Source organism: Fukomys damarensis, unplaced genomic scaffold (genome assembly GCF_012274545.1).
Source record: "Fukomys damarensis isolate Sample0158 unplaced genomic scaffold, DMR_v1.0_HiC HiC_scaffold_5, whole genome shotgun sequence".
NCBI classification, from domain to species: Eukaryota; Metazoa; Chordata; class Mammalia; order Rodentia; family Bathyergidae; genus Fukomys; species Fukomys damarensis.
The window spans coordinates 42,370,471-42,385,729 of NW_022900917.1; the positions used below are offsets into that span (position 1 = coordinate 42,370,471).

The 15,259-nt window shown below is 34.4% G+C and overlaps 1 protein-coding gene across 1 annotated transcript in view; it reads right to left on the minus strand.

Annotated features, from left to right (window-relative positions):
* The window catches only part of CUNH8orf34 (chromosome unknown C8orf34 homolog), a 358,931-nt gene that overhangs the window by 263,033 nt on the left and 80,639 nt on the right, over nucleotides 1-15,259 (minus strand). Inside the window, 1 exon segment of the mRNA XM_010611479.2 lies at nucleotides 13,423-13,451. Coding sequence (XP_010609781.1) covers nucleotides 13,423-13,451 — 29 coding nt within the window.

Below are 15,259 nucleotides of genomic sequence, written 5' to 3' on the forward strand. Positions count from 1 at the left end.
TTCCTTCCTGGGTGACTCTCGCTGTCCGACTAGCTCCTGGAGCCTCGCTGAGCTTCTGAGCCCAGCATCGTGAAAGCCTCTTGGCTGTTCACACTCCAGGAGTAAAAGTGAGACTTAAGTCTTACAATACTACTCAGCCATAAAGAATGAGAAATTAGATTTATTCATAGGAAAATGGATACATATTGAAGATATATTCCTAAGTGAAATAAGTCACACATGTATAAATACCGAATAGTTTCTCTGGTGTGAATAAACTATGATAGTACATAAGATCCTAATTAGATAATTGACATTGTGAAATAGGAAGAAAAGGACAAAAGGTGTAGGGAAAATTGGGAAGGGTAGGGGAAAGGTAATAAGAGGAAAAAAATGACAAAATGAAAAAAATGGAAATAAAGTGTTTGTAAATGAGGAGGGAAGGAGCGGGTGAAGGGAGGGCACTGACAAGGGGAAAAAATGAGAACCAAGACTTGTCATGTAAAGGTACAAGATTCCAATAATTAATGTAATTGTACTGTATACCTAAAATGTACCAATAAACTCCATTAGAAAAAAAATAATAAAATAAGTTCCTTTGTGTTTGCACACATTTTCTTCCATTATCATCTCATGGATAAACTCACTGTATCTTTATCTTCCCCTACATCCTCTTCAAATTCCTCTTTCTTGCCCTGATTATGCCAAAGGAAATTCCTTCCATTATATCTCATTTGTAATTATTCCAGTATCCATTCCTAAAAAAAGAATAGTGGCATTTTTGGTAAAATAAATATAATACCATCACCTCACTAGCCATAAATCAATAATAATTCTTTATAATGGTAGTTATCAAATTTTCAAATTTCCCTTATCTCAGGAAATTACTTTTTTACAAATCAGGGTCTAAGCAAGATTCTCTATTAACTCACTGACAGTCTTTCACATTTTTTCTAATGTACTCTTCCTCTACTTTATTTTTTGTTTGTAATTTTTGATTGTTTGAAAAACCTGAAATCTAGAGATTTTCATCCTGCAAGTTCTGCAGAGCCTACATTCTTCTTTTGTATTCTTGTGATGTAGCTTGAAATGATCCTCTGCCCCTGGTAATTTCTGAAAATTAGCTGTTAGAACTAAATGAAAGTTTGTTATTTTTGTCCTTGCCAATAGATTTCATAGGGAATGGATCTAATTTCATCTGGAAGCACATAATATCACATTGACTTTTCTTCAGTAATGCAGATCCACTAATTCACTAAACTGTGAAATGATGATGGTATAATTTTATACTTCTCTATCCATTTACTTAATGGAATACTGTAAAGAAAAATTTCCTGTCATCCAATATTTGGTTATCCTGATGCACACAATTTGTATAGAAAAGGCAGATTAAAGGTTGTATTCTTTCCTGTTACTTTTACTGGTTTTTTAAAATAATAATTTTGGATCCCTAACATCTTTCAAAGATTTTTAAGGAGGGACTTTTGAATAAACATACCAATTTAAATTTGATATAATTCACTACCTTGCAATTAATTATTGCTTTCTCTTGTTCAGATTTTCTCAACTCCTCCTAGTGGGATACTGTTTTTCAGTTTGTTCCTTTGCTCTTTTGCTAGAATCTTAGCTCTTGCTTTTTGGTAGGACAAGATATAGTTATTACTTTTGTTTTGTTTTGGTTTTGGTAATAGTACATAAGATCCTAATGAGATAACTGACATTGTGAAATGGGAAGAAAAGGGCTAAAGGTGTAGGGAAGGTGGGATGGGTAGGGGAAGGGTAATAAGGGAAAAGGAAAAAATGTGAGATAATGAAATGATGGAAATAAAGTGTTTGTAAATGGGGAGGGGAGGAGGGGGTGAAGGGAGGGCAGGGACAAGGGGAGAAAATGAGAACCAAGACCTGTCATGTAGAGGTACAAGATCCCAATAATGAATGTAACTGTACTGTATACCTAAAATGTACCAATAAACTCAATTTTTTAAAAAAATGTATTTTCAAATATTTTATTTTTATGTAATTCATACTTATGAAAAGTTACAATAAGAAAAACAAAGAATTCCTACAGATCCTTTGCCTGGATTTTTCAAATGTTGTTAAAGTAACAACATCAACATTGTTGATATTGGGTGATTTTTTGTATTTTTGCCTTATCATATATGTATATACAAATATATATACATTTTATATCTATAAAATTTTCCCGGAATGACTTCTGATGTGATGCTTGTCTCTAAGCACTTCAGCCTATGGGATATTTTCTCATATGGTGACAGTATGACAATCAAAACCAGTAATTAATAGTGAGACTATTAATATGCTAGCCTTGTTTAAATTTTCCAATTATCCAAATAACATTGCTCATGGCAAAAGAAAATCCTGCATCACATGTGGCATTCAGTATTCATTTTTAAATTTCCTTTCATCTGGAATAGTTTTTAGTCATTGATGTTCATGACTTTAATGTTTATGAAAAGTCTGGCACATTTAATTTTTAGATACTTCAATTTGTATTTTTGAAATGTTTCCTTGTAATTATATTCAAGTCTTGCATTTTTGGAAAAAATGACAAGGAATGATAGAAATTTTACATTTCAAAAGGCATATGATGTTGATTTTTTCATTAATGTTTGTATTAACCTTGATGACTTGATTCAGGTGGTATCTTTCCACTTTCCCCAATATAAAGTTGCTGCTTTTGTTAATTAAAAAGTATTCTTTGGGATGGGTGTTACTTTGAGATTGTGTAAATATCCTGGAATTCATCAAAATTTTGTCACTAACTTTAATAGCCTTTGTTCATCCTTACCTGTACATATACTATACTTGCTAGCTTGCAGTTTTCTAATCCTGTGCAATGTTGAGTTCTTAATACTTCCAATTTGAAACCAGGATTACAGAATTTTTACTAAATCTTATTGATCTTACATGTATATTTTCCTTTGTGTCAAAAATTGTAGCCTTAAAGATACTAACATGCTAACTCCATTGGTACATCACACAAAGCACAAAAAACAAATCCATTATAAGTACATCAACATTAACTTTAACAATATGGTTAACAAAAGGTTTAAGAGTACATTACTGTTCTCTCTTTCCTGAGACTACATCTCCCTACAATCCAATCAGTGCTTATAATGACACAGGGAAATCTCTGTGTGTCTGTACCATCAACTGGAAATGCAATTGTGCTGATTTGTTTCATTTTGTCTTTGATTACTTGAAATTTCTATTTTAAGATTTAACTCAGTTTCAAAGTTATATAAAAAATATACATGGTGGTTCCAAAGTTAAATAGTCAGAATTTTAAGAAGCCTATCTTCTATTCCTATCCTCTGTTCTCTACCTCTTTTCTTATTCCTACTTTGTACCTTCCCCTTCTGTCATAGATAACTTTGTAAAAACAAATTTCTAGGGCTGGGGATTTAGCTCAGTGGTACCATGCCTGTCATGAGTTTGATTTCTGGTACCAAAAGCAAAGCAAAACAAAACAAAAAGCACCAGTTTATGTGTGTATGTATGTATGTATGTATGTATATGTGTGTGTATGTTGTACAATGTGACAGGCTTGATACTGTTTTGGTTTTAATATGAGTAAATATGTATGTATCCAAAAGCAAAGCAAAACAAAACAAAAAGCACCAGTTTATGTGTGTATGTATGTATGTATGTATATGTGTGTGTATGTTGTACAATGTGACCGGCTTGATACTGTTTTGGTTTTAATATGAGTAAATATGTATGTAAGTTTTCATTTTACTTTATTAGAGAAATAGTAACACATTTTATTTTATTTTTATTTTCTTTGTAGTAGGATTGAACTCAAGACCTTGCACTTGCCAGGCAGGCATGGAGCCTTGGAGCTACACCCTTAGCCCAGTAATACACTGTAATTTCTTCTCCTTGACTTTTTTATTTAACAATATATTCTAAGGGTCATTCCATAATATTGTCTATATTCTTTCATTCTTTATAGCTATATAATTCTCTATTGTGTGGATACGCTAAATTTACCCAGTATTATTTTAATTGACGTTTGGTTGTTTCTACTTGTTTTCTACTAAAATAGTATGACAGACAATGTATCATACATATAGTTCTCTTCATATTTTTGCAGCATGTCCTTGAAATATGACCAAAGAAACAAAATCATGTGATCAATGAGTATCTGCACATGAAATGTTTGAGACATTGCAACATTTCCATTCATGGTGTTTGTACCATTTTGCATTCCCACCAGTAATATGTGAAAGTGTCTGTTTTCCCAGAACCTTATTGAGAGTATTTTGACAAACATGGAGTTTTTTAAAAAAAAATCTAATAGATAAGCAGTAGTGTTTAATTTTCTTTTCTTTGACTTTAAATGAGGCTGAGAATCTTTTCACACTGAAGAATTTTTTCCTCTCTGAAGAATTTTTCTTATGTAGCCTGCTTTAGTAGAATTTAGTTCTCTATTTGAGATGCTCCCTATAATTAGAGATATGAAGCCTGTGTCTGATATAACTGCAGCTGTTTCCTAGACTGTCACTTTCTGTATTTTGTTTATAAGAGATAGCTTTTTAAAGACAAATATGGACAAGAACCACAGTGGTAAAAGATACAGCAAAACATACATGATTATTTTCCTTAATATTATAACTGTTACTTGGTTTAAAAAATCAAGCATATGGTCAAATAGCATAAACACAGTTCTATGGATTTTTACCCACTGTTAAAAATATCATGCGATGCACACATGTGGTCACACATGAATAGATAAGAGATGTTGCAATACAGAAGAGAAGCAAGACAAAAGCATCATGGCAGTTTAAATATGTCCTTTTGGATCTATGAAATATCAAAACCATTATTGAAATATAACAGAAAAATATGTGAAAAGGAAAAACATGGAAACAATGTCTTTGTAAATAGGGAAGCCGGAGGGGTTGAGCAGAGGGCTGGGAAAAGAACCTAATAAGTCATGTATAGGTCCAAGATCCCAATGATGAATATAATTGTATTGTATACCTAAAATGTACCAATAAATTTAATAAAGATAGTTTTTTAAAACTTAAATAAAGGACATCAAAATCCAGATTTATTTGCCTGGGGAAAAATTTTTAGAAATAAAAGTGAATAGCGAAACAAAGCTATGTTTTCCCAATTTTTTCACACCCTCACCAATGCATGCTATTTTCTGTTGTTTTCTTATAGTTACCACATTACTGGATGTGAGATAGTAACACACCATGGTATGATCTGGACTTTTCTGATGATTACTGATGTTGAGCATCTTTTCATGTGCACGTTGGACATTTGTACATCATCCAAGCAATAATATCTATTCAAGTCTTTTGCCTAATTTTAGTCAAGTTTTATTTAATTTTATTGAGTCATGAGAGTTCTTTATGTATTTTGGAGAGTTCTGCCTTATCAGAAATATGCTTTGTGGGCCCTGCACCCAGAACCATCAGATGTCAGTATCACCAGAGCCCTCACTGCATGAGCCACCTGGTATCTGAATTCATAGTGTAGGGGTACAGAGGGTCCATAAAGGACATGGTTATGAGCTCCAGAAGATAGAGCAGAAGTAAACCATGCAAAGAGGGCCTCTCTGAGTCTCCTCAATGAACATTGAAGCCTACTGAAAAAGTGAAGAAAATCACTGCAGTAAAGGCACATTGGACCACAGTGGTTGGTAAGTTGGTAGGATCAGCACCTCCCACAGAAACCCAGGCTCACTCTGGGGGAAGGACAGCTGGATCCTACAGTAGAACCTTGCAGAGTTCAATCCTGCAGGAGGTCAGGGACCTTAACTTGGGCCTTGTGGCCAGAAATCAGCCTGAATCTCAGAGAGCTAAAGCTGACTTACTGAGACTAATTAACTTAGCTCTGCACACTGTTGCCCACATTGTCTACCAGGACAACAGACATAACCTGAGGGAGGCCCCTTTATATATTTTTTCTTTCTTTCTTTTCTTTTTCTTTTTCTGTCTTCCTTTTGTCCTACATTTCTCCCCCTCTTTGTTCCTGTTCCTGTTCTATTTCAGGTTGATTTTCTCTTTCATCCCCTCTCTCAATTGTCACCATCTTATAGGAAGGTGAATACAGTTTCTAGCTATCCTATGGATTATTTTGTTCTGTTCTTGTCTATTTTCCTTCATTCTGTCTTTTCCTCTTATCTTCAACAGTCTCCCAAAATTTGTATGACTGTCCTGTGTCCTCCAGCCTCACTCCTAATCTTTTCATCTCCTTCTATCTCTCTATCCCTCCCTCCCCAACTTCTTCTAAATCCTTAACCTGAAGAGTAAATTTACTATATTGAAGGGTTTATTTACTACAAACATATTTTGTGCTGGACCTCTATTTTGATCTAGCTCATGCTGTTAAAAATGAAAGATTAATTGCTATCACAAATTGTCATTTTCTAAGCTGTGTTCGATGCTATTGTTGATGCTAAGTGTAACAATTGGGCTAAGGTGTCATGATTGATCTAATCAGTTGTCCTCACTGGTATACTGAAAATGAAATTGTCTAAGGATCATTAGAGACTCAAAGCCTAAGGACCAGCTATACCTGAAAGATACATCTAAGAAGCAATCATTCCATGAGGGTTCTAAATACAAGCAATAAAGATACCATAAGCAATATTGAAGTATTACCCCAAGAGTTAAGCCAATAAACATCACCAACAACAAAAACAGAAATGAGAAGACACCTAAACAAAGTGCAAACACACACATCCAGCTCACCACTGGCCAATTCCGGGGGCATTGAAGTGGAAGGATCTGATAATCAGCCACCTGGACACTCTGAACCAATAGCATGGGGAGTAACAAAACAAATGAATGAAGCTCTAGAAAAATTCAAAACAGAAATAATTTCCCGGATAACTACAGAGATAGTGAGCAGAATGAAAGACATGATTAGAGACTCTACAACAGAAACAGATAAAAAAATAGATGAGCTCAGGCCCATGATGGAAGCCATGAAAGTCCAGTATTGGAATGAAATGGAAACCTTGAATGCCCAAAGTAGGAAAGAAATGGAATCCATGAAACAGATTCAAACAGATATTCAGGAGAATAAAAACACCATTGATAGTATTCACAGTAGAATGACCCAATGTGAAGATAGACTATCAGATATAGAAGACAGGACTATAGTTACCATGAAAAAAATAGATTTCTTAAAAATAGTAAGGGATCATGAGAAATTGATCCAGCAGCTGCCAGGTGATGCAAACAAGAATGACATAAGACTGAGTCCATGACAAGTGACCATGAAAAAGCAGGAGGAAAATGCAAATGACATTTAAAAAAACTGTATACAAAATTAAAGACAGAAAACTTCCCAAACAGAGCAAAATAATTTGATATACAGATAAGGATACAGGACTTCAACTAACCATAATTTAAAAAACAAAATCTACACCTAGACACAAAATAGTCAAGGTCCCAGAAACCTAACAGAAGAACAAAATCCTATAAGCAGTTAGAGAAAAGAAATAAATCACATACAAAGTAAAGCCTGTCAGAATCACAGCAGACTTTTCAACACAAGCCCTCAAATCAAGGAGAGCCTGGAATGAAGTATTTCAAGCCCTAAAAGAAGTAATCTGCAACCTAGACTATTGTATCCTTCAAAATTATCATTCAAAATCAAAGGGGAGGTAGAGACTTTCATGACACAGAGCACCTGAGAAACTCCATGAATACCAAACCAGCACTCCAAACAATTCTAAACAATATCCTAGAAAAGACAATGAGGGTCACAGCTCCAGGAAGCCTGACAGAATGAAGCTATCAGTCAAGGCAAGAAATTAAAGGGAAAGGGGGAAAAATAAAAAATAAAAGTGCCAAAAACAGTAAATATCATGACAAGGATGTGTTAATACATATAAATTATAACCATCAATGCTAATGACCTCAACTCACCAATCAAAAGAAACAGACTGGCAAAATGGATTAAGAAGCAAAATCCAACAATATGCTGTACACAAGAAACACATTTAATACAAAAAGAAATTCATAGACTGAAAGTACATAAAAACAACTCTCCATGTGACATGAACTGGAAAAAAAGCAGGGGTAGCTATTTTATTTGCAGACAAGGTAGATTTCAAACCAAAACTAATCAAAAGGGACAAAGAAGGTCACTACATACTGGTAAAGGGAACAATCCAAGAAGAAGAGGTAAAAATCATAAATATATATGCACCAAATATTAATGCACCCAACTATAAAAAAAAATTAATGGACATGAAAAACAAATAAGCACTAATACAATTGTACTGTAACAAATAGAGTATATAGCGCATTTAGAGAAAAAAAAATCAAGAATAAAATAATAGAACTGAGCCAAACTCTTGAGCAGATGAATTTAATAGATATCTACAGAGTGTTTCACCCCACAAAATCAGAATATACATTCTTTTCAGCTGCACATATATGCTAGTTCATAGGATGTGCTTAAGTAAATGCAAAGGAACCAAAGTTATGTCCTGTATATTATCAGCATTTAGAGAAAAAAAAATCAAGAATAAAATAATAGAACTGAGCCAAACTCTTGAGCAGATGAATTTAATAGATATCTACAGAGTGTTTCACCCCACAAAATCAGAATATACATTCTTTTCAGCTGCACATATATGCTAGTTCATAGGATGTGCTTAAGTAAATGCAAAGGAACCAAAGTTATGTCCTGTATATTATCAGACCATAGTACAATAAAATAGGAGATGAATAGTATAAGAAACTGCAAGAACCCCATAAACACATGGAAACTGAATAGCACTCTCCTGAACAACCAATGGGTCACAGAGGAAATTATACAGTTTCTACAACTAAATGATAATGCTAATACAACATACAGGAATCAATGGGCAACAATGAAAACAGTTCCAGGAGCAAAATTCACAGTAGGGAATGTCCATACTAGGAAAACAAAGAGCTAAAATGAACAACCCAATGCTAATCCTCAAGCTCCTAGAAAAAGAGCAAGACAAACCCAAAATTCATACAAGGGAGAAAATTATAAAGATCAGAGCAGAACAATGCAATGGAGACTAAGAAAATGATACCAAAAATCAACGAATCAAAGAGTTGTTTTTTTAAAAGAATAAATAAAATTGATAAACCCTTACCCAGCCTTATCTAAAAAAGGAAAGAAAAGGCCCAAATCCATGTAATTAGGAATGAAAAAGGTGAAGTCAAAACAGATCCAGCAGAAATTCAGAGCATTATCAATACCTACTTCCAGAAACTGTACTCTGATAAAAAGGATAGCACAGAAGAAATGGACAGATTTATAGATACATATGAATTACCAAAGTTTAATGAAGATACAAAAACTCTACACACCCAATTATAATCAGTGAAATTGAAAAAGTAATTAAAAATTTACCAATAAAGTACAGGCCAAGTCCTGATGGCTTCACTGATTAATTCTACAAGACATTTAGAGAAGTATTGCCACTACTATTTAAACTCTTCAATGAAATTGAAAGGGAAGCAATATACCCAAAATCATTCCTGGAAGCAAGCATCTGCTTGATCCCCAAAGCTGAAAAAGACCCAACTGAAAAAGAGAACTACAGGCCAATCTCTCTAATGAGTATAGGTGCAAAAATCCTCAACCAGACACAGGCAAACAGAATACAGAGGATCATCAAAGAAATAATCACCCTGAGCAAGTCAGATTTATCCCAGGGATGCAAGAATGGTTCAACATATGCACATCAGTAAATGTAATGCCCTATATTAACAGAGCCAAGGACAAAAAAATGTGATCATCTCAATAGATACAGAAAAAGCTCTTGACAAAATTTCACACCCATTCATGATAAAAACCCTAGAGGAAATTGGAATAGAAGGTCTTCATCTCAACCTGATTAAAGCTATCTATGAAAAAGCAACAGCCAACATCATACTAAATGGTCAAAAACTGAAAACTTTCATGCTAAATTGAGGAATAAGACAAGGATGTCAACTATCACCACTCCAGTTCAATATATTTCTAGGAACATTAGGCACAGCAATTAGACAAGAAAAACAAACAAAAGGAATAAAGATAGGAAAGGAAGAAGTTAAATTGTCATTATTTGCTGATGATATGATACTCTACATAGAAGATTCAAAAAACTCTGCCAAAAGATTTCTATATTTAATTGTCAGTTTTCGGAGAGTAGCTGGGATACAAAGTCAACACTAAAAAATCAATAGCCTTCTTGTACACACATAACAGGCTCACTGAGAGAAAAATCAGAGAAACTATTCTTTTCACAATAGCACCCCAGAAAAAGAAATAGCGGTACTGGAGCCTGCCTCGCAAGCACAAGGTGTGGAGAACAAAAAAAAACAACAACAACAAAATGCCCTTGATAATAACATTACGCCCTGTTTTACCTTTCATGGGAAGTAAAATTAATAACTTTATTGTGATTCGTAAACTATCCCTAAAGGCACAGGAAAATATAATGGTAGTTGAATTGAAATGTGTCTATAAAACTACTTTAACAGTTAAGAGTAACATACATTTAGTGAATCCTTAAACCTGGTGTGTGACCAAAAAGAAGAAGCCGTATTTGTTTTTATTATTACAACGAAGACAAAAGTGCCAAGTCAACACAAGCTGGAAATCGTTATGATTGATTGTTTTCTAATAGCTGCTGGAGCTGGCTATTTCTTATTTAGGAAAATTCAGCACTGTAAGCTTCCTGGTCACTAGGGGGTGCTACTGGACAGGCTCCTGGCTCATCAAAGGGCTCTCCAGGCACAGGGGAGGCTGCGGAAGCCTGGGATTCTTAGTGTTATCTGGCATCCCTGGGACTCAAATGTGAGAGTGGAGTTACCTTTTATGCACTCACATAACTGTTTTTCAATAACAAGGTTATTTATGACAGCTAGTGGCATCTTCCTCAATAAAAATGCAAAATAATAAATGTGGAATAAAATTGAGCAATTTCTCTTAAATTTTCAACATTAGAGATATTAGGTAAGTAAACAAAAATTAGGTTAAATGGATACCTTCTCTCCTAGATCTGGGAAAAAAACAGTATGAGGGGGGCCAAGGATTTAGTTTAGGGGTTCGGTGGCCTGCCTTGAAAGCTCAAGGACCCGAGTTCAATTGCCAGTACCAAAAAAAAAAAAAAAAAAAAGTATGAGGAAAGGGTTTATCCCAAAGATGGTAACTAAGCATCATCAGGATATGCATAATTTACCCATTGTAGGTCAAATCCATTTCAGTACAAAGAATAGGTAAAGTTCTTTAGCTTATCTAAAAAACTGTAAATAACTGCACTATTGATTGTCACAGGAAAAAGAGGAGATGAGAGCCAAGCAGAGAAACAACCACACACAAGCTAATTTAGTGACCACAGTCAGGGTTTTGTAAACTACACTGGAAAAAGCAGGTGAATCTAGAAATGATGATGATTATGTATTTATACTTAGAAGCACATAGGCCATAACTTCAAAAGATAGAGTTACTAGGTTTCTGAAAACTGTTGCTTAAAAAAAGGCATGGCATAAAATGGAGGCAAAGTGTGCAAGACAGTAAGGGTTATTCAGGTATGTGATATTATTGTTTGGTGTGGTTTCTTTTCTTTCTTTCTTTTTTTCTTTCTTTCTTTTTAAGACAGGGTCTCACTATGTAGTTGAGACTGACCTGGAACTCACTACGTAGCCCAGGCTGCTCTCGAACTCGCAGCGATCCTCCTGCCTCAGCCTCCCAAGTGCTGGGATTACAGGAGTGCACCACCACACCCAGCCTGCTTTGGTTTCTTTTTCTTTTCTTTTTTTGGTACTGGGGTCAAACTCAGGACCTTGTGCTTAGAAGGAGGATGCAGAGAGTAAAGGATATTCAGAAGGGACCCAGAAAACCTGAACAAAGCTAGGAGACCACACCCACTTTTTATATTTATTGTTCTATACAATGAAGGTCTAGTCTTGCATAGAGTTAATATAGACATAAATTAAATCAATTTAACATATTATGATGATTAATAAAAAGAATCCTGGGTTCAATCTCTAGCACCACAAAAAATAAACAAACAAAACGAAAAAACCACAAAGAGTAATATTCATGCATACATTTCTTGAATTATAATGCATTTTAACACTACAAAATTCAAAATTTGTATCTTCATCTGGGAGAGAATGTTAACTCTAATGTTTTCACAAAAAGTAAAATTTGTATATTATGTTTGTTGTTTTAAAATGTCATGATTTTTCTGATCTCAATTTTGTACATTATCACTATCTAGCCAACAAGCAAAATTTTAATATTTTGAAAAATTTAGACAGATATCTGGACTGACATTCACCAGATATTTATGATAGCTATTTCTAAGTGCTATACCCTCTCTATATTCCTAATACTAGATTTTTTTTCATCAAAACAGATAACAAGAGATTGAATGCAGAAGCAGATAACAAACCTATTAGTTTTCAACTGAGCTAAACATTAAAGGAATTTTCACAAAGTAAATGAGGCCATATTTTCACTAACATTTTGCTTTGGAAAATCAAGCATTTTATAAGTATATGTTCTTTTTAGTTCAATGGTTTTGATCTCTGCTATATTTACAATGATAAGCATGTGAGATTTTTATCAGTTTTAACTTTAACATGGTCAATATTGATAGACATAGCCTGCATAAGCCAGAACCTGTGGGGGTCCTTTTAATTTTTAAGCATTAGAAAAAAGTCATAAAACAAAAAATACTGAAAAATTCTATCCTTATGACCACTGAAAGTATAGCTTTCAATCAAATCTCATTCACCAGCACCAATTTATATAAATATGTCTAACAGACAACTCAAAATAATTTTAACCTCTTTATTTTATCCCCAATCTGACAAATCTGCTCTTTTCTTAATTTTTCCATTTGTGCTGAGAGACAGCACAGTGCATCTGCTTGGTTACTCATTTCCCAAACCTAGGACTGCCACTGATTCCTTCTACAACTCCACACGACTAATCCAGGAGCAGTTCCACTGACATTCCTACTAAAATGTAATCCTAGTTTCGCCACTGTTTCAAGCCTTCACAACTATCATTCCAGTTTAAAGCGTCATCATAGTCTCTTGGCATCTTGGAAAATTAAAACCAAAAACAAACCATTTCAGAAGGGCAATAATAGTGAATTACAAGCACAGTATTTTCCATATCATCATCCAAATCTAAGTAACTTACACAATATATTCTTCTTCATTTTTTAAGACAGTGATTTAAGAGTAAAGTGATTCTGTTTTCTCTAAACAAATTTTGAAGGCCACGAAGCAAGAGAATATGTGACATATAGTTGGTGAAGTAATTTTCATAGACTATAAGCATATAATTTTGACAGTTTATATTAAAACCAAATAAATTATATTTTAACATGTTTTATGTTTCAGAACCTTTTTTTATAAAACGTAAGTTTTACATTTTTCTTTTCACTAGATATATAGTTCAACTTACCTTATCAAGTTCATCTGAAATTGCAATACCTGGGATTCAAAAGAGATTTATAAAAAAATGTTTTAGAAACAATCTTTAATAACCTATTGTTTAAAGAAAACAAAGTTCTATTTGTAAAACTAGTGCATTTCCTATTCTATTTTTTCTTTGCATCAGTTCTTTCATATATGGCAGCACAGTTTTTTTAGTAATGAAAAGAAATTAGGAATTTAAGTCAGCTATGGCAGCCACGACCTGCTGAAATAATGGAAACAATGTAAGTAAACAAAATAAGTACCATATTTCTTGGAGTTTGTTAGAGGCAGAGCAAACTTCCAAGGACAATTGTGGAAATACTGTCTTTATGTTATGATGAGAATAAAATGCAACTTATCCCGTTACAATTTTGCTCCCTTTAGAAACTGATTTACACTCCTATAATGAATAAATATTAAGGCAGAATGGTGACTGAAGATCTTTTGTTTTGTTTAGGAAGAAACAAAAAAGATCTTTAAGGCCCTTTAATAGCTTCTTGAGCCAATGTTTACTTCTCTACATGGGGATGACCAGTAAATCTTTGTTACCAGCATAAACTTTTTCCTGAGCATTTGGGCATTTCAATCTCAATAAGTCAGACTAAAGACACCATCAACCTGAGTCAAGATAGAAGAAATAAAGATAGGTAAAAAGAAGACAAGGAACATCATGATTCTAAAAATGAAAGCTACACCTTCAGGACACAAACCCAGTTTAATTTTTTTTTCTTTTCTCCCAAGATACAATAAGCCTTGGTATTTCCTTTTTACCTACAAATGGAATTTTTCCATTACCTTTTATCTGCTAATGGAATAAACCATCTCTTTTCATCTGAAAATAGGCCTTTCCCTCTGAGTGAGCTACAGCTCTATTACCTGTGAGGGCTCTCACCTATGAACTGGCTATCATCCTTTAGCCACACAAATAGCAGTCACCTTTTCATCAGCAAATTGAACCCCCTTTTTCCATGTCTTGACCAGATGTGCAGATTTCCACCCCTAAATCTCCCATAAATATATCCAGACCTAGACTATGATGTGCTCTCTGCTGAAGGCCCACGCTCTGAGTGTGTACTTTAAGAATTTCTGCTTAATCAATCCTTTTGTGGTTCTTACAGATTTGCCTTGAAATTTTTTTTTTTTTTCTCCAGTAGGAGCCAGAGAACCTGTAACTCATTCTAAGGATAGGATGGATTTAGGAGCCTCATCACTGCTTTCGGAGCCCCTAGTATGCTGTTGCGTGATACTTTCGGCTCATTTTGATTTTTGTTTATTTATTTTTTCTTGAACAATGATATTTCTAAGGCTTAATAGAAGGCTCTGTGGATGGGCATGGGAGCAAGTGCAGCCATTTTTCAGGATTGGGGAAGAAAAAAAAAAAAGAGAGAGGAGCTTGTGTTCAAACTCCCCTGGAGAGTAGGCCTGAAAAGACTCTAGTCGAAGTCCAAGGGAACAGAGAGAAAATAAGAATAAAATTTCAAGCTGAAGTTCAGTAGACTTTAAAGAGCAAGAAGGAGTTGAAAAAGTCTCCAGAAAATAAATCTGGGTAAAGAACCTGTTCAGAGTCCCTCCCCTGCTCAGTTGCGAAATTCATGCAGAGAGCAGAGTGGACACCAGTTTCTATAAAGTTCCCTGTCACCAGATTGCAGGTCTGGAAGGACTTTTTCCCAGATTTTTGGTAACTTGAAGAAATGAAGAACACACACAGAAAAGGCTGTGAACGTGCACATTTATTTAAAGCAGAAAGGAAATATGCTCTATAAGGCAGGAGGAGGTTCATGGGTGAACAGACTCGCAGGGCCCTGAGAAGAAAGGAAAGGGAC